Here is a 26,996-nt window from a genome sequence, read left to right as displayed (position 1 = left end):
AGATGGAAGTCTCTTTAAATGCTACCAAGGAGACCCTCTGAAACTTAGACTTTGCATTAAATTGGTGGTCATCTGCCTTGTTATTTTCTTTCTTCAAGAAGTCAGTGGCTTTCAGCACATCCCTTTCTACCCTTATCCCATACCAGTTCACCAATGTCTCAGTGATTGGCAGGTACTACATGCCAGGGACCATCAATACTCCACCCACCACCAGTCACAGGGTCCTCATTGTCTCATGGTGAGTGAGCAACTTCACAACCCACTGTTACAGTCAGCTTCCTAGGACCACTCATGGCACCATATGTCTTAGGTCAGATTCTCTAAAGCAGAGCCTGAGATAGGGATTCAGTGCCACGTGATTTACTAAGGGCATAACTAATTCAGGAAAAGCCTTTGAAGGCAGGAATGAAACAGGACATAGAAGGAAGGGAGCCCAGTGAGTCTAGGCTCGGATAAAGTCTAGCCTTGGCCTGATCCCAGGATTTGGGTGCATAAACTGCACCAGCTTTCCCTCACCCTTGAGGCAAGTAAAGCAGCCTTGTGTACCCCTTATCAATCAGTCATTGGCTGGGGGGGATAGAGGGTAGGTAACTTCCAAGTGAAACAGTTCCCATCTTCTGAAGGCAAATCTCCAGTTTCCAGAGACACAGGAGAGCTGTGAGCACTTAGCTGCCCAAACTGAGAACAGCTGGAGAGGAGTGTTCCAGCTCGGTAAAGGGGTCTGGACAAGGCACCATAGCATACAACACACAATCAACAATATTTATTGGGCATTTATTGTAAGCCAGGCAAGTCAGCAGAAGCAGGGCCTCAGAAGCACTCTCTCCCTCTCTCTAGCAAGAAGGCTCAAGTGAACTCTCATCCAGGTCATCATCTTTCCCCTCCCAACTCCTACCCAGACCTTCCCACGAGCCAGGGTTAATGGGACCACGTACCTGCCTGTTCCTCATTACTGTTTACTTTCCCTTCCAGCTGCAAAGCAAACTGAAACTCACTCCATCCTCCCTCACCCTACAGGAGAGGTCTATCCCCAGGCCACCTGGGAATCAGCAAGCACACTGCTAGGACTAAGATTCTTCATTCACTTTGGCCCAATTCTGCCCATGGATTTAGCTTCCCTTGCTCTTGCAGATACTGTAAGATAAACCAGTCCACGGTTTTGCTTGTCTTCTCTTCTCTGCTCCCCTAAGGTCCTTCTTCCTTCATCTTGAGATGTGACTGAGCACCACAGTTTCTCCTGAATTTACAAATTTAACTTCTCCTTCTATGAGCTAACCTTGATGCTAGTAAAATCAGAACAAAAACAAGGTTGAGTGTTTCATAGAGAAGTTGTAGATTGAATAAGGCAGCAGGAACACGTACCTTCCAGCCTCTGAACCCCAATCTTGCCAAAATATAGATACCTGAAGTCAATTTCTTTTCAATAGGGTTAATACTCAAGATGGGAACAATGACTGGAGTATTCTAGTGGTTGAGATGATCATTTCTAGGAAAGGGGCATTGCTGAGGTACCAAAACAGATATCATGCTGAAAAATTCTTTCACCACACTCTTCCCTGAATAGATAGGCTGTCAAACAAGGCAGAGGCTACAAATAAAGCTCATTTTTACTGTATTCATGAGGCTTTTCCCAGTGTCCATTTTCTGAGTTTCACATGAAGAATGAGTGTCATCTGAAGGCTTCCCTTCATCCTCCATGTCCATAGGTTCTTTTTTTGTCTAGATTCCCAAGCACAAAGATGCTAACTAAAGCATTTCTCAATGGGGAAAGCAAACAGGTGTCTATGTATTGTGGATACTCCAGTGCACCTAAAGGCTGAATTCTAACTGAAGGATTTCAACATATCTGTAGGTTTGATGAATAAGTTGGAAAAATGTTTGAAGTTGTTATTACACTCATTATAGGAATAAGATTTCTCTTCAGGAAGCCTTCTCTAAAATTGACTAAGAGATGTTCTACAATAGATACACCTATACACTTTTGGTATTTATGGAATCTGTCCTCTCATGGCTTCTCAGATGTTTAAAGAGGCTACAACTCCAACTGAAGCTCATTCCACATTCTTTACATTGAAAGGGTTTCTCACCAGTATGGATTCTCTGATGTTGATTAAGGTGTGACTTCAGGGTGAAGCCTCGTCCACATTCATTACACTGATGGGATTTTGTGCTAGAATAGATCTTCTGATGTTGTTTAATGTGGGGACACTGGCCAACATTTTCTCTACATATATCACATTTATAGGTTTTCTTTGCAGTATGAGTTCTGTAATGCTGAATAAGGTCTGAGCTGTAACTAAAGGCTTTTCCACATATATCACATTTATAAGGCTGTTCTTGTAACTCAATCTTCTTATCTTCAATCATTGTCAAGTTCCAACTATATGCTTCCTCACAAATGCCATTTTTTTCATTTTTTTGACCCATGTGGAGAACTTGATGTTCGATTAGGCTAATGTATTGAAAAAAGATTTCTCCACATTCACGACACTGGTGGGATTTCTCCCTGGAGTGGAGACGCAGATGTCCAGCAAGGTGTGAACGCCTCCCGAAGCCTTTCCCACATTCGTTACACTTAAAAGGTCTCTCCCCACTGTGCACACTCTGATGCTGAACAAGATGGGACCTCACTCTGAATGCTTTCCCACATAAATGACAGGTGTAGGGTTTTTCACCAGTGTGGACTCGCTGATGTTGAGTTAGGTGCACACGTTGATTGTAGCTTTTCCCACATTCATCACACCTAAATGGTTTCTCTCCAGTATGAATTCTTTGATGTTGAATAAGATGTGCACTCTGAATGAAGCTTTTCCCACATTCATTACATTTATGTGGTCTCTCTCCTGTGGAGGATTTTTTGTGGACATATGTGACTTCACTGCAATTCATCCTCTTTGAAGAGGGTTGTCCTAGTATCTCTTTCATGGGAATTCCCTGTTTTCTATCCACCTTGCCTTGGTGTTCACAGCCTTCTCCAAAATCTTGAACTTGAGAAATATTTCTTTGGATTTTTCCAGATAGTTCCATGTCCGCTTCTGAAAATTCTGAAATTTTCTTCTTAACACTTAATTTGGTATTCTTACTTCTTTTGTCATTGCCTAGAAAAATAAAAAGCAAATGCAAATGCCATGAGTTCTTTTACAGAAGAAAAATAACCCCTCAGAAAAAAGGACAGTCAAATACGCCCATGATGTAACAGGAGTAACAGAGGTGATGCATGTTAAGTACTTGATGCCAGTAGGAATGAAAAGAACTAACTTTTGGTGTCTGTCCAGTAAAAGGAACAAGACAGAAAAGAGGCTTACTTAGATGGGTGGTGAGATGATTGCAGCTATGCAATAATAGGGAAAAGTAAAAAATTTTTTTTATATAGGAAGGAGACAAAGTTATTCTGAAATGGGGGGGAAGATAGGAAATGCGGAGGGACTCATTACCCCAACATGAGTTAGGGAGACAGAATGAAGTAGAACAAAAATACACAATTGGATAGTGAGAAATGACAAAAACTGGAAGAAAATGAGCGAAGGATTATGCAGGGGAGTAGGGAGAATACTTGATTAGGAGCCAGGAAAAATAAATGAGCCAGCAAAAACTACTGTTGGGAGGGTGGGTGATAGTAGCAATCCCTATCCCCCTCACCCTTAGCCTCAGTCTCCTTCCCACAGCAATTCATGCTTCTCATCTGGGAATGCTTGTCACCTTTACTATCTGCTACTCTCAACAGACCACCAGCTCCAAGAGGGCATGAGCTGTATCTCTGTTCTGTTTATTGAAGATCCCGAGAGCACCTCGCACTGGAGACTCCCAATAAATGTGGCTGGATGAGCAAATAAAGTGTTTCTCCTTCAGTCCAAAATAATGGGGGGAGTTGGTGAGTATTAACTGGGAAACTAGCCATAGGAACAACTTCAGGAAAGATATAAAAGAAAAAGGTAGTATTTTAAATCAATTGCTTTTCAAGTCCAGAGCAATACCAGATGGAATTCCCAAGTGAGGCACTTGCCAAATAGAGATAGTGCAGCTCAACCCAGAACTTTTAAGACACTAGGAACTTGATAAACTTCTATACCATGATGACGGATGTGGAAGTGGCTTTTAGTGTGAATCACAAGTAGCTAGGCTTGAGACATCAAGGCATAATTACAAAAAAAATCTTTGGCCAGTCTTGGAGTTGTCTGAAGTATACTAAAATAGTAAAAGCCTTTACGTTCACAGCACAGTTTACAATGATCTCATCCATATGTAAGAGTGTCACCTGAACACATTTTTATTTATTTATTTATTTTTTGAGACAGAGTCACGCTCTGTTGCCCGGGCTGGAGTGCCATGGCGTCAGCCTAGCTCACAGCAACCTAAAACTCCTGGGCTCAAGCGATCCTTCTGCCTCAACCTTCCGAGTAGCTGGAACTACAGGCACACACCACCATGCCCAGCTAATTTTTTCTATATATTTTTAGTTGACCAATTAATTTCTTTCTATTTTTTAGTAGAGACGGGGTCTCACTCTTGCTCAGACTGGTTTCGAACTCCTGACCTTGAGCAATCCGCCCACCTCGGCCTCCTGGAGTGCTAGGATTACAGGCGTGAACAGATTTTTAAAAATACATAAACAGGAAAATTACTCAACCTTATTCGTAACCAAATTAATGAAAATAAATACAACAAAGAATTATCTTCTGCTTACTCAACTTGTTAAAAAAAGTTTTTTAATAACCCTGGAAAAATTCAGTAAACCAATACTGCATGTGGTGCAATTGTTTAAAAAAGCAATCAAGGAGGCCGGGCGCTGTGGCTCACGCCTGTAATCCTAGCTCTTGGGAGGCCGAGGCGGGCGGATTGCTCAAGGTCAGGAGTTCAAAACCAGCCTGAGCACAAGAGCGAGACCCCGTCTCTACTATAAATAGAAAGAAATTAATTGGCCAACTGATATATATATAAAAAATTAGCCGGGCATAGTGGCGCATGCCTGTAGTCCCAGCTACTCGGGAGGCTGAGGCAGAAGGATCACTGGAGCCCAGGAGTTTGAGGTTGCTGTGAGCTAGGCTGATGCCACGGCACTCACTCTAGCCTGGACAACAAAGCGAGACTCTGTCTCAAAAAAAAAAAAAAAAAAAAAAGCAATCAAGGGCCATAAAAATATTGTTATGCTTTCACCTACTAATCCCATTTCTGGGAGTCTATTATAAGGAAATAATTCCAAATATAGAAAAATGATAGGAATAACAGTTACCAGGACAAAGGAGAAAAAAATCAGAAGCTCAGTCACCAAGGAACAGTTAATTATGATGTTGCCACACAATGGCAGGTTGCCAGAAATAACAAACATGAAGGCTGAGCAACACACATTTTATTAAAATGTGTGTTTAATATTTATTTATACTCTTAGAGTAGAACTATGTAAAACAGGCTTGTGGAAAAGGTAAAAGGAAATATACTAAATACTAATAGTTCTATTAGGATGGTGGGATTATGGGTAATTTTTTCCCTCCCTCTTTTCTTTCCTCCAATCTTCCTATACTACTATTATTTTTTCATTTTGAAATAAGTAAAATAACTAAATCAGGAAGAGGGGAAGAGAGAAAGAAGCATGTAAGAAAGCTAAATCTTCATTTACTACAATAGAAAGGCAACAGAGAATGGCTAAAATCGATGAGTTAAGCAAGTATTATTTTAAAATATGGAATTTCCAGAAGAAATAAAGACCAGATAGCTCTGGAAAAAGGGAAGTTACGAGGAAGGGATGAGGCGTGGGGACCATAGGATTTTGCCTATTAGAAATTTAATTTTAAGGCCAGGCGTGGTGGCTCATGCCTGTAATCCTAACACTCTGGGAGGCCAAGGCAGGTGGATTGCTCAAGGTCAGGAGTTCAAAACCAGCCTGAGCAAGAGTGAGACCCCGTCTCTACTATAAATAGAAAGAAATTAATTGGCCAACTAATATATATAGAAAAAAAAATTAGCCGGGCATGGTGGTGCATGCCTGTAGTCCCAGCTACTTAAGAGGCTGAGGCAGGAAGATTGCTTGAGCCCAAGAGTTTGAGGTTGCTATGAGCTAGGCTGATGCCACGGCACTCATGCTAGCCTGGGCAACAAAGTGAGACTCTGTCTCAAAAACAAAAACAAAAAAAAAAGAAATTTAATTTTAAATATAAATAAGAACCAAATAAACTGTCATCTTTGCCTCTTCCTACTGTTCTCAATATAACCAATCTGTCCTGTCATACTAATAAAACTACTAATAAAACAATTTTTGTCTCCACTTAGTCCCTGAATACAAACCCCTCACACGTACATCTTTGGGACTTCTCTCTGAAGTGGCGTTTCAGGTGTTCGATCAGGTGTGAGTGCCGCCCAAAGTTCTTCCCACACTCATTACAGCCGTAGGGCCTCTCTCCACTGTGGACGCTATGGTGCTGAACCAGGTGGGAGCTCACCCGGAAAGCTTTTCCACACACCTGACACTTATAGGGCTTCTCACCAGTGTGGACTCGCTGATGCTGAGTGAGGTGCACACGCTGATTATAGCTTTTCCCACATTCGCCACATTTAAATGGTTTTTCTCCAGTGTGGATGCGCCGATGTTGAATAAAGTTTGAGGCTTGAAGGAAAAATTTACCACAATCATTACATCTGTGACCTCTCTCACCGTTTGTGTTCTGCTTACGGTTAACGTCTGTGATAGCACCAAGATCCCTTTTCTGGGATGGATTCTGCTTTGATTTCCCCACAGTGGGGTTTACCTGCCACCTTTGTACCATGCCCTTAAGGTCACTAACTTCTGCAAACTCTTGACTCTGGGGAACATTCTTTTCAGTGCTTCCTGATGCCATCCAATGTGATTCAGTGTCATCAGAAATCTGCTTTACTATGACCTCCATATTGTTGTCCCTGGACTCATAATCTGAAATAACAGAAGGAAAATGAAAAAATTAGCTATTCACTGCATTAGGAGAAAGAAAATGATGACATAATTAAATGAAACCAATATGTGCTAGGGACACATGACTTTGTAAAATGACTTTACACTAGGGATAGGATAAAAAATATTCAGGCAGAAAACAGAGGCAAGTTAGGGAAGGGAGAGCTGGCAAGAGTGGTTCAGAGGAAAGAGACAGGGGAGTGGTCATTCTGTTTAATGAAGAGGATGTCCTCCTGGTCTGGTGCTTACATCCAGTACCTGTTCATGAGTACCTGTATGATATTAAATATTCTTAATGAAATCTGTTATTAGGTTATGCAGTTAACCCTTGTCTTCACCTTCCTCTTCCTGGGAATTCATAGTGTGGAAAAGATGATCTTTCTAGTTCTTTCAATCCCCAAAGGATTTCAGCTTGGTATGAATTAGTCTAAAGGAAAAAAGACATTCTTTCTATAACCACAGAAGAACCTACTGCTTTCAAGGGCTAGGTTAGCATTCATTGGTCACTGATGAATGCAGATGTTTAAGTGAATGTAATCAGTGCACTTGTGCACCCAGGGCACTTTAGTAGTTAACAAAAAATAAGGAATACTATCTTTAAAATGCTAGGGGGATCATAGCCTATTGAGAATTTCCTAGTAAGATTTTTTGTGAAAAGAAAAAGTTTGCAATATCATATAATAATGGTAATAAGAGCTAACATTTGCCAAGTGCGTATTATGGGCCATGCATGATGTTAAGCACTTTACAGTTTAATGGCATGTTTAATCTTTATGATGACTTCATGAGGTGGGTACTATCACTATCCTTTTATTATTATTATTTACTTATTTATTTTTGAGACAGAGTCTCACTCTATTGCCCAGGCTAGAGAGCTGTGGGTGCCGTCAGCCTAGCTCACAGCAACCTCAAACTCCTGAGCTCAAGCTATCCTCCTCCCTTAGCTTCCCAAGTAGTTGGGATTACAGGCATGTGCCACCATGCCCGGCTAACTTTTTCTACATATTTTTAGTTGGCCAATAATTTCTTTCTATTTTTAGTAGAGATGGGGTCTCACTCTGACTCAGAGCTGGTTTTGAACTCCTGACCTCAAGCAATCTGCCCACCTCGGCCTCCCAGAGTGCTAGGATTACAGGCGTGAGCCACCACACCCAGCCACTATCCTTTTATGACAGTCAGAAATTATAATTCTTATACCCTGAAGACAATATATATTTTTTTTGAGATAGTCTCACTCTGGAACTCAGGCTAAAGTGCCATGGCATCAGCCTAGCAAGCAGCAACCTCAAACTCCTGGACTCAAGCAATCCTCCTGCCTCAGCCTCCCAAGTAGCTGGGACTATAGGCACTGGCCACCACGCCAGGCTAATTTTCTTTTCTTTTCTTTTCTTTTTTTTTTGAGTCAGAGTCTCACTCAGTGATGCGGGCTAGAGTGCCATGGCGTCCGCCTACCTCACAGCAACCTCAAACTCCTAGGCTCAAGCCATCCCGCTGCCTCAGCCTCCTAAGTAGCTAGGACTACAGGTATGCGCCACCATGCCCGGCTAATTTTTGATATATATTTTGAGTTGACCAATTAATTTGTTTCTATTTTTAGTAGAGACGGGGTCTCGCTGTTGCTCAGGCTGGTTTCAAACTCCTGACCTCGAGCGATCCACCCACCTGGGCCTCCCAGACTGCTAGGATTACAGGTGTGAGCCACCGTGCCCAGCCTCAGGCTAATTTTTTGTTTCTATTTTCAGTTGACCAGCTAATGTTTTCTATTTTAGTAGAGATGGGGTCTCACTCTTGGTCAGGCTCCTCTCGAACTCCTGCCCTCAAGCAATCCTCCTACCTTAGCCTCCCAGATTGCTAAGATTACAGGCGTGAGCCACCACACCCAGCCATGAAGACCATTTTAATTTTAATTTACTATATAGATATTTTTACTTAATTCTCTTCCTAAGAAAACATTTAACAATGGAAACATTTTAACAGCACATTTTTTGTTTTTTATTAAAAACACCTTACCACAAACCCAGATGTTTTAAGTGTTTTTTCCTCCCCCATTTAACTAGACAGGTAATACCAGCACTATAGCTATATTTTTCGAACTCCCGACCTCGAGCAATCCACCCGCCTCAGCCTCCCAGACAGCTAGGATTACAGGCGTGAGCCACCGCACCCGGCCTATAGCTATATTTTTTTCTCTGCTTTATTCACATCTACTTGTGCTTGAACATTTTATTCTTATTAGAATTCTCTCCTATTTAACAAACCAAACAAGCATCTGACTTTCTTTTTTCCAGGGGTGAATTTGAAAAAAAATCATATTAGTCCAATGCACCTCTTTGGAGCTATTAACAATTATCCTTTTCAGGACCATAACTCATTTAGAAATAGGGGAATAAAATGCAAGAAGCAATGTGACATGTAGATGCCAAGACAAACATCATAAAGTAAGTATCAATGATCTGAAAATGGTAATGCACTGAACAACTAGACATCCATGCACTGAAGAAAGGAAAAAAGGAACTAAGAGATATTGTAATAGCTACATGATGAACCATTATTCAGCAAAGTCTGAGATATTTTTATAAATCACAATTATTCTGTTAAAAATTATCCAGTTTCTCAATGAGTATAACTACTAAAAATTTGTTAAAATCCAAACCTGATAATTTTAAGCTCTTTTATTTTAAAGCAGTAAAAGGTTTGCTAGATTGCAAAAACTATCCCCTCAAGTATGATCAGTGTTAATTACACTCTTATTTAAATAGAAATAATCAGAATAAGCTGAATAAGACAAAAAGAAGAGGTTGATTTATTCTTTCACAGAAAAAAATAAGCAAAGTCATAGCAATTAAAACATACATGCTATTATAGGATGTGTTGGAAATATTCTTTACAAAATAGCAAAATTAAGCTGTCCTAATCCATGCAGATGCAGTCATTCTTACCCATGGAAGTAATACTCCCATAATTCTCCTTCCTGTCATCCCTATAAAGGGACTTCTGGGACTGGTCCAAATGTCCCCATTCCTCCAGGATGAAGGATACAGCCACATCAGCCACATCTTCAATTTTCACCAACTTCTGAAACAGGAGATCTCCACTAAATTCCCATTGCCTAGGTCCAAATTTGCGAAGAACTGGGCACATTAAGGAAAGAAACAGGGAGAAGGACTATGCCTCAAAGAGGAGAGGGAAGCATTGGGCAGAAAGGAAAATACAAAAGCTCATGAAAGCACCAACCCAGGATGGGGCTGGTCACTGGTTAAGGAAACAGAACTGCTGAAAGGTTTGGGATTAAGACAGGTACTTGTCAGAGACAAGGTATGGGTCCTCACTGAGGGCTACGAGGTGCCAGCTCACCTGGGACCCAGCTGTGAGAAGTGAAGTTGTCAGCTCCTGGCTGTCCTTCAGGGGAAGGGAAGGAACCTGGAGAACAGGAAGGGCTGAGGGAGGAGAAAAAGAAGTTTAAGTGAGAATCTCTCTGCCCAGTTCTCATTGCCACAGTGCTCCTCTCTTGCTCATGACTCTGCAATGGCTGGGCACTGCACCCAGGCTCAATTCTTCTGCTTGGCTCTCAAGACATACTTTCTGGATTCTCCCAAACTTACCCTACTATTCCTCCTTCCCACAAAAAAACCAGACTCCCTACTTTGGTCAGGCCAATCCCCGCTTGTCATTCCCCTACAAAAGATGCATTCTGCTCTACCAAGATCAAATCTATTATCTCAAAGAACCACCAAAGTCCCTCATCTTCCATGAAGCTGAAGCATTCTCCATAGCTTAGGGCTTCTCAACTTTCATGTGCAAACAAATCACCTCAGGATCTCAGATACAGCAGATTCTGACTCAGGAGGCCTGATGTTTTGCATTCCTAACAAGCTCCCAGGTGATGCCAGTGCTGCCGTTTCTCAGACCACACCTGGATTAGCAAGTCCTCAGTCCAGTCTCCCTTCAAGGAATTTCCACCATTTATACTCAGTCAAGAAATGTGTATTAAGTCTCCTCTCTATTATAGGAATAGGCAGATAAAACAATTCTGTCCTTAAAAAAACTGCTGTCTAATGGGACAGATATGTAAGCTTTACTTACAACACAGTGTGAGGAGTACTATAATTGAAGTCCACCCAAGTTCCTCTAGGAACACAGAGGCAGAAGTGCCAGGAAAGCCTTTCCCCATTAGAGTGTCTGTGGGAAGTGGGGATGGCATGGGGGAGATGGGGTGCTTTCCCCAAGAGGGAATAGCATGTGCAATGCCTTGAGGGTCTTATCTCTGGAAGTTGGGGATCATTTGACCCTTTGCTGTCACCTCTGCTTGTTCTTTCTCTAAGACTTATGGCACATCTGGATCTAACTGTCTGTGTACTGACTTGGATAGACCTACCTGGGATTAACCCCTAACGTAACAGTTTAGACCTTGTTACAGTTTCCTCAGTCCTGGAGATCTTCGTGCATATGTGGCTTGCTGATTTCCAATGACTGGGAAATAAGGGGCAATGACACAAAAGGGAGGTGATAACGGTGAGAGATGAAAGCCAAAAGCAGAGAAGTGGGCTGAAACCAGGAGAGGCTAAAGAGTCAAAGTAGGACTTGACAAAAGTGATGGAAAGAGTCTATACCTGAGTGAATGGTAATTTTGTTTAAATAAAGAAACAGTGTAGGGTCTGGTTAACAGAACAAAGATAAGCAGCACCTGGGAACAGAGGAAAAGAGGAGCCTGATCTGATGAGCTTCTGAGAGTGGAGGGACTGTGAGTGACTCAGGGAGGATAGCAGTTTGTGCTGGGGAGAACATGGTGGTAAAACAAAGGTAAGAAGCTCAGAATAGGGTAGAAATATGAATTTAGTGTCAAATGCTTGGGTTAAAACCTCAGCTCTGTTACTTAATAGCTTTGTGACCCTGGACAAATTACTCAACCTCTCTAGGCCACAGGTTCTTTTTTTTTTTTTTTTTCTGAGACAGAGTCTCACTTTGTTGCCCAGGCTAGAGTGAGTGCCATGGCGTCAGCCTAGCCCACAGCAACCTCAAACTCCTGGGCTCAAGCAATCCTACTGCCTCAGCCTCCCAAATAGCTGGGACTACAGGCATGCGCCACCATGCCCGGCTAATTTTTTCTATATATATTAGTTGTCCAATTAATTTCTTTCTATTTATAGTAGACACGGGGTCTCACTCTTGCTCAGGCTGGTTTTGAACTCATGACCTCGAGCAATCTGCCCGCCTCAGCCTCCCAGAGTGCTAGGATTACAGGCATGAGCCACCACACCCGGCCTAGGCCACAGATTCTTAATTTCTTTTTTTTTTTTTTTTTTTCCTTTTCAGCACTAACAAAAGCAATGAGCTTTAAACAGATTCTTAATTTCTAATATAAAGATAACAATATCAATTCCACAGAGTTATAGGATTAACTGTTGGTATACTAACAAAGTGTACTGGACACAATTTCAGTTTTTGAGTTTCTTTTCTGAGCAGTTTTAAATATTTTTAAGGTCAGTATAATATAGCTTTTATTATTTTTCAGGTCTTCTGAAGAACAAAAATGAAATTTATTTTTATTTTATAAATAGAATAAAACTCATTTCATCTTGTAATTTCTTTTTGTTTGTTTGTTTGTTCACTTGGGTTTTTTTTTTTGTTTTTTTTTTTTTTCCTGGTTTCAAAGTTTTCTATCACTTGTGTTTTTGAGACAGAGTCTTGCTCTGTCACCAGGGCTAGAATATAGTGGTGTCATCATAGCTCACAGCAGCCTCAAACTCCTGGGCTCAAGTGGTCCACCTGCCCCAGCCTCCTGAATAGCTGGGACCACAGGCATATGTCATGACACCTAGCTAATCTTTCTATTTCTCGCTCTTGCTCAAGCTGGTCCTGACCTCAAGCGATCTTCTTCGGCCTCCCAAAGTGCTAGGATTACAGGCACTGAACCAGGAATGAGACCATCCTGGCCTCATCTTGTAATTTCTATACAGCTCCATCAGACACTTGTAAAAATGTCAAGATACAGTTTGGGATCAGTGTTATCTTATTTTTTTTATACCCTGAATCATTTTTCTATTTTATCATCCTGCAAATTATTTCATGGTTATTAATCATTATACATTAATTATTCCCAAAAATGCCAAAAAAGACTAATAAGAATGGAAGAAGGGAAATATTTAGGATCATGGAATAGTGAAATAAATCATCATTTTTCACTATTCTCAAAATACTGCATGTGTTGCCCAAAAGTATTGTACCATTCTTTAAGAACGTAGAAAAGACTATTGACACCTACATCCAGCTTTCATTGAACACAGTTGAGAATTCAGAATTTTTCATTTGATGCCCATATGGGAAAGAGAAGAAAATTTGCAGGGGATGATATTCATTATTATTAGACAATTAGAACATGACCCAGACAGATAGCAGCACTCTCTAAGGATAATGACAATGACGAAACTGAAAGTATAGGGGGAAATCTTAGCATGAATCTTCGAATCCTAGATAGATTTTCTCAAACCCAATAATCAACAATGAATAATATACACATATTTCTAATTTCAAAATGGAAATATGGCATTCTCATCCAGAGAGTCACTCAACAGGGAGGAGGACTTTAGGACTCCAACACCGCAGGCTTTTGCAAAAAGATCCTGAACCATCCCATTTTGCTAAAAGGACAGTACTAGTACTATATGACAGTATTCTTTCACCTTTTATGATGATTGCACATTAAAATATACTTGATATATTAAAATTTCTTTTAAGAAGTTATTTTTTACTACCCTTTGATTCTTTTGTAAATTATTCACAAAATGACTTAAAAATATAAAAAAATAAAAAGGATTCACTGGCCCTACATGGCAAATAGTAAGAACTATTTTTCCTGGTATACTGAGGGTTAAATGAGTTCATACAGGTAAAATGCTGACAACAGTCTCTGCACATAGTACACACTATATAAGTAATAGCTGCTGCTGCCGTTGTCATTCTTATCACAGTGCAAGTAAAGCTAGAAAAAATCAGGGCAGTGGGGCATGTCAAGCAAAAGACCTGCCCACTGAGGCGGCCTAGAAGAAAGTCTGGAACCAAACAGAAAATATAGTCCCTTGCCCACAATTCTGAAATCCAGAAGCTCTAAATACCAAAGGTTATTGTTTTCATTAAGCTAGGCATTGAATTAATGTGACAGCAACAATTGACCTGAACTGATGTGAAACTACGTAAACTCTTTATTTAACCGACTTATTGTAAATCTGCATATATTTCACTATAGAAATATTAATGTATGTGATTGTGGATGTCAATTCAAATCCTGCTGCTAATGTAATGTGTGATATATGAATTATATCACCTTACTAAATCTGCAAAATTCTGAATTCTAAAATATATTTGACACCAAGTGTTTTTGTAAAGGGATTATGGATTTGTAGAGATATAATACAATAATCAGCTGTTAACTTGTCTTCCTTGATGTATAGAAGGCAGGTTAATAAAATTGAGGGGATGGAGAGATCAAATGTTCTAAAGGTCATTAGAAAAAACTGCTTCAAATAAGATTTCAAGGTGAATGCCTGAGCAGCCAGAAATGAATTCAATTAGAAACTGGAGAGGTTTTTTTTTTACATAACAATTAAAGATAACAAATCTATGAGGAAGAAAACTGTTGTAAGATTGTGATACTTTTGCAAAAGACTTTTGTAGATCTTTTAACAGTGCCCACACTTAGAGCTGTCATCATCTGTGTTATAGCTTTTGAATAAAACTGGTGTAGTTATTAGCCATTCTATCAGCTGACCTCTCTCCTAACAACAGGGACTCAACTCTGGGTCCCCAGCCCTTCCTCATCTACAGTTACTCTCTTATAGATGGTGCCTGCCATGTGGCCAGGGTACCCACTCTCTATCCACGTCTGTTCCACTGAATTTCTGAGCCTCACCATTTTCTTCCAGGAGATGAGGCTTCTGTGGTTCTTGTTCAGGCTGGGTGTCCACGGACAGGGGCTGGTGAATGAAGGGCTCTTGCACTGCTCCAGGTGGTACCATCTTCTGAGGAAGCATGTCGGAACATGCAACAATCTAATAACAACAACCACAACCAATCAGCACAGTTACAGGGAAGGCTATAAAAGAATCCAGTCGAGTCACATTGGACTTTCATTCCCTTACCAAATAATTAAAGTGCATCTACAATAAACCATTACAGTGATTTACTACTATTTCTACTTGGAGAAGACTTTCTTTCCTTTTTTTTTTTTGAGACAGAGTCTCACTTTGTTGCCCAGGCTAGAGTGAGTGCCGTGGCATCAACCTAGCTCACAGTAACCTCAAACTCCTGGGCTCAAGCAATCCTGCTGCCTCAGCTTCCCAAGTAGCTGGGACTATAGGCATGCGCCATCATGCCCGGCTAATTTTTTCTATATATGTTATTTGGCCAATTAATTTCTTTCTATTTATAGTAGAGACAGGGTCTCACTCTTGCTCAAGCTGGGTTTTTTTTTTTGAGACAGAGTCTCACTTTGTTGCCTAGGCTAGAGTGAGTGCCGTGGCGTCAGCCTAGCTCACAGCAACCTCAGACTCCTGGGCTCAAGCGATCCTTCTGTCTCAGCCTCCCAAGTAGCTGGGACTACAGGCATGCGCCACCATGCCCGGCTAATTTTTTCTATATATATTAGTTGGCCAATTAGTTTATTTCTATTTATAGTAGAGACGGGGTCTCGCTCTTGCTCAGGCTGGTTTTGAACTCCCGACCTCAAGCAATCCGCCCGCCTCGGCCTCCCAGAGAGCTAGGATTACAGGCGTGAGCCACCGCGCCCGGCCTCAAGCTGGTTTTGAACTCCTGACCTCGAGCAATCTGCCCACCTCGGCCACCCAGAGTGCTAGGATTACAGGCGTGAGCCACCGCGCCTGGCCTAGTTGGAGAAGACTTTCATTAAACACATCAACATACAAATAAATAGATAATTATAAACTGTGCTAAATGTGAGAAAGAAGAACCTAGTGCCATGAGACCTACGTTAGACTGGGAGGCCAGGGAAGGCTTTTCTGAGGAAGTGTCACTTAAGTAAACACCTAAAGGATGAGAAAAGCCAGCCAGGAGAAAAGTAGAAATGACTCAGACAGAGAAAACATTAGAAAACACCCTCAGGCAGAAAGGAGGTGTTTGAAACAACCACCTTAAGGTGGCCAGTATGGGTAAAAGTTAGTAAAGGCAGGACAGAGGTGTGAAAGGAGGTTGCAAAGGTCACCATAGGACTCAGGAAGTCACATTGGGACAGACCAATCCTAAGACGTAAGGCAGTTCACATCCAGCATGCTACAATCCTCCACCTTTCTGCTCCTGGCTCTTGCTCAACCCTGGGGTGCACAATTACTCTGCCATAGCGACTCCCTAGAATCTGCATATTCTGGAAGGTAATAAGCATACCAGAGAGAAATAAGACCCTGCATTATGAGAGAGTTGCAATCCCCCTTGCCCCTCCTTTAGGTTTCAAAGCAAATTTTAATCCTCCTGGTACTGGCAAAATGTGAAACAGAAACTACATTAAGAGGCAGCTGCAAAGTAGTGGTGGCAAATACCACTCTGTGTGGAAGTGTGTGTGTCCTGGTGGATCCACTCAGAAGAAGAGTTAAGGTGATTCCAAGTAGGTTAAAGGGTACTTGGCACCAACAAACCAAAGCAGTCCTTGAGGGACTGGAATGAGGAAAAAGAAACCCAGAAGGAGTAAGGATAGAGGCTGAGAAAACACTTGCCAGAAACAAAACTGCTTGGAGATAAAGTTCAAGAGCAATGTTGGGGATACCAGAAGGCAGATAGAGGGAAAGGCAAACAGAGTGAGCAGTGGAAGCCCTTGGAAAAATCCCCTTTATAGGCCTGAAATCCTTAACTGCCACCAAGAAATGATTTTATGTATTCTTTCCAAAGATGGACTACATATCATAACGAGAGAGGTAAACATGTAATATCTGCTGTAAATTCTCTACCTTAAAAATCCTTTTGGTTTTAAACTATGCTTTTGAATATTTATTTCTGTAAAACAGTAAGAAAAATTTGTCCATTAGTGTCCCAAATCAGGTTAAAGGAATAAAGGTGGATGTCATCCTGAACCTGTACTTTGTGACCTGACTGAGCAATGAAAAGGTCCAAACATTCCCATCTACAGGAGAATCTTTCAGGACAGCTGCAGGGTCTGGCCATGGGATAGTAGCCACCTCCTCTGCTGCTACCTGCATGACGGAATAAGCTAAACCACCCCAAGAGCCTGAGCTCCAGAATGCTGAAGTATCCCTTACCCCAGAAGTAAGAACAATGAGACGGGATGACGGAAAATCTCTAACTAGCTTTAAACTCTTGTAAACTCATGATCTCATGATTTTTATTCTTTTCTTATAAAAAAAGAAATTAAAGTTTAGAAGAGCATGAGCCTATCAGCAAGAGGAAGGTAGGTTATAAATGAGCATAGGAAAGGACAAGAAGATGCAACAACATATAGATACCAATGCTCCCCTAAATTAATATATGATTTAATGCAATAGCAACAGGATTTTGGAGTAATAGAAACTAAATAAGTAATTCTAAAGTTCATAAAAGAAAAAGAAATTACTGAAAAAAGTTTGGAGGGAGTAAGGGTAACTTGACCAGATATCAAAACATTACACAGAGCTCAAATAATTAAAATGCTGCTACATGAACAAACAGTAAGAACAATAAAGTAGAATAGAAAGACCAGAAATGGACCCAAATACATGCAGAAATTTAATAATTTAATATGTAATAAAGGTGGCATTTTATCAGAGAGGGAAGAAAAGGATTACTATAAAAGTTGCTGGGAGCAATTGGATAGGTATGTGGGAAAAAAATGAGTTGTAACCACACCAAACACCCTACACCAAAATAAATTCCAGGCCGGGCGCTGTGGCTCACGCCTGTAATCCTAGCTCTTGGGAGGCCGAGGCGGGCGGATTGCTCAAGGTCAGGAGTTCAAAACCAGCCTGAGCAAGAGTGAGACCCCGTCTCTACTATAAATACAAAGAAATTAATTGGCCAACTGATATATATATAAAAAAAAAAAAATTAGCCGGGCATGGTGGCGCATGCCTGTAGTCCCAGCTACCCGGGAGGCTGAGGCAGAAGGATCACTCGAGCCCAGGAGTTTGAGGTTGCTGTGAGCTAGGCTGACGCCACGGCACTCACTCTAGCCTGGGCAACAAAGTGAGACTCTGTCTCAAAAAAAAAAAAAAAAAAAAAAAAAAAATAAATTCCAGATGGAGGCCGAGCGAGGTGGCTCATGCCTGTAATCCTAGCACTCTGGGAGGCCGAGGCGGGCGGATTGCTCAAGGTCAGGAGTTCAAAACCAGCCTGAGCGAGACCCCGTCTCTACCATAAAAATAGAAAGAAATTAATTGGCCAACTAATGTATATAATATAAAAATCAGCCGGGCATGGTGGCGCATGCCTGTAGTCCCAGCTACTCGGGAGGCTGAGGCAGGAGGATCACTTGAGCCCAGGAGTTTGAGGTTGCTGTGAGCTAGGCTGACACCACGGCACTCACTCTAGCCTAGGCAAGAAAGTGAGACTCTGTCTCAAAAAAAAAAAAAAAAAAAAAAAAAAAATTCCAGATGGAGCAATCATTTAAAAATGTAAAAAAAGAAAGAAAAAGAAAAATAGAAAGTAGAGAATAAACTATGAAAAAAGTTTTTTCATAATACTGTAGTGAAGAAGGCCTATCTAAGTATGGCACAAAATCCAGAAACTATAAAATAAAATAAACTGTATAAAAATCAAAGACTGGGTGTGGTGGCTCAGGCCTGTAATCCCAGCACTTTGGGAGACACAAGGTGGGACGATGGCTTGAGCCCAGAAATTCCAAGACCAGCCTGCGCGGTGTAGCAAGACCATATCTCTACAAAAAATAAAAAAATTAACCAGGCATGGTAGCAGGTGTCTATAATCCCAGCTACTTGGGAGGTTGAGCCAGGAGGATTGCTTGAGCACAGGAGATTAAGGTTATATAGTGACCTATGATTGCACCACTGCACTCCAGCCTAGGTGACAGAATGCGATCCTGTCTCTAGAAAGGAATAAAATACAAAAATAAAACTAAAAATTTAAAAACCTGCAAAACAAAAATCTCCATATGCAAAGACAAACAGCAAAAATAACACTGGAAAAACTGGAAAAATAACACTTGCACCTCACATGACAGATATAATACTTATTGTTTCTATTAGTTAAGAAATAGAGGTAAGGAATATAAACAGATAATTTGCAAAAAAAAAATGGTATACAAATAGCCCTTAAAAATATGTACTGATCAAACTCATGAGAGAAATGCAAATTGAAGTTGCACAGAAATGCAATAGTGCAACTTTCGCATTGGCAATAAGGAAAAAGTTTGATAACATTGTGCTATCAGTCTGTGACCAAAAAATTTCTCCCATACACTGCTGGTGGGAATATAAATTGGTATAATCTCTATGGGGAGGCAATCTGTCAACAGCTATCAAAATTACAAATGTACCTCCGAACTAACAATTTGAGTTACAAGCATTCATTCTACAATTACTGAGAGAGAGAGAGATGGGGTATTCATTGCAGCAAAGTTTGTTACAGTAAAAACTTAGAAACAATCTAAAGGAACAACTTAAATAGAACAACTCAAACTCCTTCAATAGGAGTTAATATAATGTGGATTCAAAGAATGAGGCAACTCCAGCAGCACTGACGTGTAACAAACCAAAATATATGATATGGAAAAAAAGGCAGAAGTGCACAGTAACTTAATAACATCTGTGTGTGTGTTTTAAAACATGCCATGTATATATATGCTTTCTTATACAGAACACAGCGTATCTCTGTAAGGATATACAAGTATCATGTAACAATGGTTGCCTCTGGTGAGGAGAATGTGGCAGTTGGGAAATTAGGGTCAGAGGAAAACTTACTTTTTACTACAATCTTATTATGTACCTTTTGGAATTTTGTATCATATCATTCAAAAAATAAATACAGTAACCTAAAAAATAAATAAGATCCCAGATTGTCTTCTATAGGTTAACATTCTAGATATTGCTTCTCTTTGCTGGAGTGGCAGGAAATCTCCACAGTGTACCTAATCCCAGGAGAACAAGACTATGAATGAAGCACAAGAATCTCACCCCTGCTCAGCAGCTCCTTAACTCTTTCCTCTCCTTCCTCCCCGCTCCTATGTCTGCTCTTTGACTCACCTGTTGTCTGCGTTCCTCAAGCTCTCGCTGTATGTTTTCTACCACAGCCACCGCCTCCTCTCCGCTTTCGGGGTGATGTTCTCTCACCCAGGCCTGGAACTCCTCAGGCAGGATGGTCAGGAACTGCTCCAGCACCAGCAGCTCCAGGATCTGCTCCTTGGTGTGCAGCTCTGGCCTCAGCCACTCGCAGCAGAGCACGCGGAGTTGGCTGAGAGCCTCCCGGGGTCCTGATGCCTCATGGTACTGGAAATGCCTAAAGCGCTGGTAAAAAGTCTCAAACGTGGGCGGGTTGTACTCCTGCATCCAGGTGCAGTCTTCTTCTTCCACCTTCACTATTAGAAGGTCTTCTTGCTCCTGTGAAGTCTCAGCTGGAGGGTCTAAGTCTATAACTTCCCGGGATTCTGTCATTATCATTCCAACTCAGAGGGCAGTCTCTCCAGGCTGGCTGTGTTACACTGAACAGACTTATGTGCTGCTCTTTAAAATCTGAAGGACTCTTTCAGTAGCGCACAATCTACTGATGTATTGGGAATCATTATTAGCAAAGAGAGATGGCAAAGTGATCATCTATACTAACGGTGGCCACTCAACAAAGTAATTTTCTTAAAAATACGGACTACAAGGCAGCCGTCACTCCACCCATAAAACGATTACTAACAGAGAATATCTCCAACATTTAAGGTATGTAAAGGACAGCCATAAAAAATGTGACATCAGGCCCGACCTAAAACAGTTTTAGAGGTGAACTTTACATTTCATATAAACAATGGGACAAGACTTACTAACTAGTTCAGATGCAGCCGCTCCTTCTTTTTACCATAAGCCAAACTTTAGTCAGAATAGGGGTGAAAAACATTACAATGGTCAAAACTGGTGCTGTCCTTCAAGCTACAAGAGCTTGACAGGTCAACAGGAGACTTCAGCGATCCCGAAGAGAAGCGGCGCTATAGGTACAGATTTGGACCTGGGTTCCTTAGACTCGCCCCTGACCCGGAGACACGAAGATCGGCCGGCTCAAGGTTAGGGACAAGACCCCAGTCCGGACACAAAGCTCTATCCCCTCTCCTCAAGGCCCCAGTCTCGGGGAGCTCTCCTGGAAGATCAAGCTCCCCGCAGCCAAGGTTGGGAAGGTGGGGTTTTTCTTAAAACGGAGAGAAAACCGAAGCCAACACTTCCACGCCGGAAGTAAGCAAGTCCAAGCTTTCCCTGTCCAACCGGGTTAAACCTTAAATCCCACCCCCGAGAGCACTTCCGAGTCCTCTCTAGGAATCCCGGAGGTCCTAGCCTCGCAGCGGGTGGGAGGCGCCCGTCCCGGGAGGCGGGGGCCGTGCGGACCAATCGGTGGGGAGACCGGGCGCGGGCCCGGGACCCCAGTCCACCCGCCGTGACTGGGCCGCCCCCATCCCCCCCGAAGCCGCAGGTACAGCATCGCCGGAGTAGCCAACGGAGTCGCTCTCTCCTCCACCCCACTCCAAAGCCATTTAAACTGCCCGAGCTCCTCCCTTCCTTGGGTGGGGGTGGGGGCGGAGCCTTAGGAGCCTGACAACAGTTGCTAGGGTCTGATTGGCCGTGGAGCTTGCGTCTCCCCCCCAACCCAACACTCTGCGCCCGGTTCGAAGTAAGTACGTACCTCTCTGCTAGCCCGCAACTCTCACTTATCGTTCATTTCGGGCCGTTGGGTATTTTCATCCGAATCGTCGCCACTCTCCCCACCCCCTCTCCAAAGACACCCACCTCTTTACCACCGCGGTCAGCTCCTAGGGCCGACATCTCCAACGTCAGGCTGTCCAGTTGAGGGAGCTAGTGGCTCCTGGGACTACATCTCCCAGGAAGCCCCGCGCGGGCCTCGCCGGTTGGCCAATGCGGCCGCGACTCTCTCCGCAGCCTCGGGCTCGCGGGCCTATCAGAACGTGGCAGGGCCGGGCGGCGTGTTCTCGGGCTCCCAGCCAAAAGGCTATGTGTGGGCCTCTTGTCACCAGGGGGTGCCGCCCTGGCCCCGCGACTTCGTGAAGAGAGGCGCAATGTTCGCGCAGGGCCTCCCTAGACCAGGGGACCCCTTCCTTAATCTCTCATTTCCGTGTGGTGCCTTACGGTTTTCCAAGTCCTTCGCAGTTTACAGAATGGACAGGCAGGACAGCGTTACTATCGCCAGTCTTTTAGGGGCGCCGAGGAAAACACTGTGGAATTGCAGCATCTGCAAACGACGAAGAAGGTATTTAGAGGTTAAAGGTCTCTTTTCCGGGAGCCTAAAATCATGCATCCTGTAGGTAGCTTCCTGTCTAGGACAGAACCCCTGATGAATGTTTGCATTGTATGTATTTTTTGTGTTAGTGAGTTGACCTTTTTCGTTTTCGTTTTTTTGAGACGGGGAGGCTGGTGTGCAGTGGCTATTTACAGGGGCGATTACCGCGCAGTACAGCCTAGAACTCCTGGGCTAAAGTGATCCTGTCCCTCAGATTACTGAGTAGCTGGAACTACAGGCGTGCCATCGTGCCTGCCAACATTTAAAAATAAAAATAGCGGCTGGGCTCGGTGGCTCACGCCTGTAATCCTAGCACTCTGGGAGGCCGAAGTGGGCGCATCGCTCAAGGTCTGGAGTTCGACACCAGCCTGAGCAAGAGCGAGACCGTCTCTACTAAAAAGAAATTAATTGGCCAACTCAAAATAAATAGAAAAAATTAGCCGGGCATGATGGCGCATGCCTGTAGTCCCAGCTATTTGGGAGGCTGAGGCAGAGGGATCGCTTGAGCCCAGGAGTTTGAGGTTGCTGTGAGCTAAACTGATGCCATGGCACTCACTCTAGCCTGTTGCCCAGGCAACAGTGAGACTCTGTCTCTAAAAAAATAAAATAAAAATAGAAGGAGAATCTATAAGGGGATGTGTAATAGAATTTTGCAGCTATGGTGTAATTTTGCTGCTCATTAGCTTAGTTTTTAAATGTATATAAAGGTTGTTTAAGCTGGCTATATATGTTTTCTAATATACTTACCTCCATTTAAATGACTTACAAATGCCCTTTACATTTTAATAGTTTCATTTTTCTTAAATAGATAACATTCTCATGAGTCAGAATTCAACATCCTATTCTACATCCATTTTTCTCCCTAGAGATAACCAAGATGACTAGTTTCTTTTTTTTTTAATTTTTTATTTTTTCATATTATGGGGGTACAAATATTGTTAGGGTTACATATATTGCCCTTGCCATTCCTCCCCACGCCCTCCCCCCCAAGATGACTAGTTTCTTATGTGCCTACCAAGGTATATTCCATGAATATTCAAGCAAATGTTATGTTCTATGTGTAAATGGTAGCACAATTTATATCCCTTCTCCACCTTACTGTTTTTATTTAATAAATCTTAGAGATTGTTCCCTAACAATACATGAAGAGTTTTCTTATTCTGCTTGCTGTCTGAATAGTATAGCATTATTCAAATATGCTGTACTTTATTTAATCCCTACTGGTGGACATTGAGGTTATTTCCATTTTTATCTATAATAAGCACTGCTCCACTATATAAATATCCATATATATGTCATTTTAGACATATGAAACTACTGTAGGATAAATTCTTAGAAGTGAAATTGATGGGTCAAAATGTAAGATATATGTACTTTTTCAGTTATATAGATATAGATATATCTTAACCTTTTGGCAAAAAAGCTATAGCTATAGATACAGATATAGATTTCTGTTGATCTGACTAGATAAATGCCCTGGACAAGCACAAGGACATGTAGAGAGGTTAAGTACAAATGCATAGTGGCACTTTATTCTTCTCTTCTCTGTCCAAGTATGCCCAACAATGCAAGACTGCTTTCCAACAACTCTGCCAAGTTTTCATGTCTCACCCCTCAGGTGACAACATTTGTCCCCAGAGTAACAATATATTTTTATCCTCTGAGGTTCATGTCTGGAAGACTTCACTAGGCTATCCCTCTTGACCTTGCTTAAATGTTTCCTCTATCTTTTACATTTTCAGGACTTCAAAGAATTAATACCATTATGTGAGGAAATGGACTACCAACATAGTTCAAAGGAAGGACACACATGTTGCAAGTTCAGGAGCACTCTGGATCACCAACTGGAAGTTCATGGATCCCCAAGATCACCCTCAGGTTCAATGATTTGTTAGAAGGACTCACAGAACTCATTGACAGTTATTACACTTACAGTTACAATTTATTGCAGCAAAAGGATACAAATTAAAATCAGCCAAGAGAAAAAGTATGTAGGATAGGATCTATGAGAGTTCCAATCATGGATCTTCCAGTTGTCCTTTCCCAGTGGAGTGGTGCAGCCAGTGCTAACATATTGCAGCAATGATGTGTGATAATACATACATGGTATTGCTGACAAGGGAAGCTCACTTGAGTCTTAATGTCCAAAGTTTTTACTGGGACTCAGTCATGTAGGCCTGGTTCACTGCCCACATGGCTGATCTTAGTCTCCAGTCCCTCTAGAGGGGTACCCCATGGCCCAAAGTACCCTCACCATAAATTACATTTCTAATATAGACTATCTAGCATGGCCCAAGACCCCAAAGTAAACATATATACTCTTATCAGGCAGGCTAGTCCAAGGATTTAGATATTACCTCCCAGCAGTTTAGGGCAAAGACCAAACTTTTCTTTGAGTAAGGTTAATCTTCTACTGCATGTGTGTCCTAAGCTTTTTTGCTTTTTAAATTTCTTTTCCCATTGCTAATCTTAATAGACACTTATGTCTGACTGAACAATAATTTGTAAGCCATGGAAAATAGCTAGAGTAGTATTATAAGATTCAATCCATAGAAGACATTTTTATGTCTAATTATTAAAGTAAACATACATGGATTGACCTTAAACATATATACTTGTTAATTATGAAATAGCTTATATTGGGTTTTGGGGGTTTTTGCTTCCTAGCTGTAATCTTTCCTATCTCTGGTTCCTTACGACTCTTACACTGTCTCCATAATATGTCTTCTTACACATATCTCCCCAAGCCAACAGAATATAAGAGTACCCACTGTGTTTAAGACATTATTTTAGGGTCTGGGTATTCAGGAGTAACCAAGACAGACAATAAAAACTTGTTTTCTTGAAAGAGCTTTTCTGTGATCTGTTAAAAATCCAACAATGTTTTGAACAGATTAATGATCCTGTTTTATGCCTGTTTTAGATATTAGAAAAATAAGTCTCATGGTCCTTAAATGACGTCACCAAAACCATATCTTAAGCTTTTGGCAAAACCAGGTCTAGGAGGTCTTCTGATTTACAGCCCAGGGTTCTCTGCACTAAGTCATTCAAAGTTGTGTTAAATAAATCTCCAAGTTGTCCCTAAGGTAAACATTTGGAATAAAAACGTTAAAACAATATAGAATAGAGAGTTGGGTATTGTTATGCTGTTCCAGTACCAGATCTAACACTTACTAGCTGTGTACACTTTGGGTACATTCCTTATTTTCCCTGGTTGTCAGTTAATGGTACTAACCTAGAAGGTTGTTATAAGTGTAGAGACATAGCCCTTCAAAGTTGTTAGCCCATAATAAGTGCTCAATAAGTGTTGGCTTTCATTATTAATCATGTTATCCAGAAGGGTATGGGTGAAGGTTCTAGCAGATAGAAGGCAGAAAAGGCTGGGGAGTTCTCTGTAAGTATTTTTTGAGATAATAGGAGGAGAGTTGAAAGTTGGTGGCTGCTCTCAGTTCTTTCTCCTTTTGCTCTAGAATGTCTCCCACTTGTCCCCTTTAGAACCTAGAGGCTTCTCAGAAATTTAAATAAACCTATATAGTGCATACTGTTATGGGTTAATTGGGTAACCCCCCCCCCAATTCATATGTTGAAATCCTAACCGCCAATAACTCAGAAGGTGACCTTATTTGAAGATAGGATGTTACCAAGTTAAAATGAGGTCATTATGGTGGGCCTGACGCCATTATGACTGATGTTCATATAAAAAGGAAATCTGGGGACAGACTGCATGCAGGGAGAATGTCATATGAAGACAATGGCAGAGATTGGGGTGATGCCTGGAGTAGAAGCACAATATGTGGGCATCTGTTTCTTGAATGAATGGATGGATGAATGAATCAACCAGGTAGCTTTAGGGGGAAAAAAATTACAATAAATGGAACATTATAGCTGTGGAAAGCCCTGGGCTTTGGAGTTTGAAATGGGCATGTTGGTCTCATTCATCAAGTTACTCACAGTTTGACATCGGGCAAGACACACAGCTTCTGTGAGCCTCAATTTCATCATCTTTGTTAGGATCAAAGGCATTAAAATTTGATGTACATAGAAGAAATTGGTTAAAAAAAATCCCCCCCAACTCTGAATTATTTCACCATTTTTTAAAGGACTGTAGCGCTCTTCACTGAGGACTGAACTCTGATCTTTTTCTTTTGCTAAAAACGCCTTTCTAAGGAGGCCAGCTGGGTCAGGCTGGCAAATGGTAAGGAGGCCAGCTGGGTCAGGCTGGCAAACAGTAAATTCCCATTAAGCGGCTTTTGTTAACCAAATAATGCGGTGGTTTACTTCCGAACCTGATTCCAGTATGGCATTAACTTCACCTAAAAGATAAGAAGCCCCTATCTTAACTCAAGCATCCTAGCAGATGCCTATTGTAAATTTAAAATATCTTAACTCAAGCATCCTAGCAGGCTCCTATCCTAAATTTAAATTTAAAATGTCCTCCTGGCCGGGCGCGGTGGCTCACGCCTGTAATCCTAGCACTCTGGGAGGCCGAGGCGGGCGGATTGCTCGAGGTCAGGAGTTCAAAACCAGCCTGAGCGAGACCCCGTCTCTACCATAAAAATAGAAAGAAATTAATTGGCCAACTAATGTATATAATATAAAAATCAGCCGGGCATGGTGGCACATGCCTGTAGTCCCAGCTACT

General features: G+C 41.8%; 1 protein-coding gene and 1 long non-coding RNA gene across 6 annotated transcripts; one reads left to right on the top strand and one right to left on the bottom strand.

The window, feature by feature from the left end:
- Nucleotides 1-748: 748 nt before the first annotated feature.
- On the bottom strand, nucleotides 749-22,070 carry ZKSCAN5 (zinc finger with KRAB and SCAN domains 5). 5 transcript variants are annotated; one of them, XM_012759365.3, is made up of 7 exons: nucleotides 21,847-22,070; nucleotides 20,113-20,626; nucleotides 14,826-14,964; nucleotides 10,274-10,356; nucleotides 9,859-9,994; nucleotides 6,293-6,901; nucleotides 749-3,098 (listed from the first exon to the last, which is right to left on the bottom strand). In XM_012759365.3, exons 2-7 carry the CDS (start codon nucleotides 20,524-20,526, stop codon nucleotides 1,972-1,974), a joined length of 2,508 nt encoding a protein of 835 aa, XP_012614819.2. In that variant the 5' UTR covers nucleotides 20,527-20,626; nucleotides 21,847-22,070; the 3' UTR covers nucleotides 749-1,971. The 5 variants fall into 5 exon arrangements, with proteins under 5 accessions (XP_012614819.2, XP_020136896.2, XP_012614820.2 ...); XM_020281307.2 differs by lacking the exon at nucleotides 21,847-22,070 and adding an exon at nucleotides 21,743-21,833 and having other exon boundaries at nucleotides 20,113-20,629; XM_012759366.3 differs by lacking the exon at nucleotides 21,847-22,070 and having other exon boundaries at nucleotides 9,859-9,991; nucleotides 20,113-21,733.
- Nucleotides 22,058-25,202, top strand: LOC105868451 (uncharacterized). The gene is made up of 2 exons (XR_001152704.3): nucleotides 22,058-22,324; nucleotides 24,097-25,202. It is a non-coding gene; the product is annotated as an uncharacterized LOC105868451 (long non-coding RNA).
- The last annotated feature ends 1,794 nt before the right edge of the window (nucleotides 25,203-26,996 follow it).

This window comes from Microcebus murinus, chromosome 19, assembly GCF_040939455.1.
Source record: "Microcebus murinus isolate Inina chromosome 19, M.murinus_Inina_mat1.0, whole genome shotgun sequence".
NCBI classification, from domain to species: domain Eukaryota; kingdom Metazoa; phylum Chordata; class Mammalia; order Primates; family Cheirogaleidae; genus Microcebus; species Microcebus murinus.
This window is presented reverse-complemented; position numbering and strand designations above follow the sequence as displayed.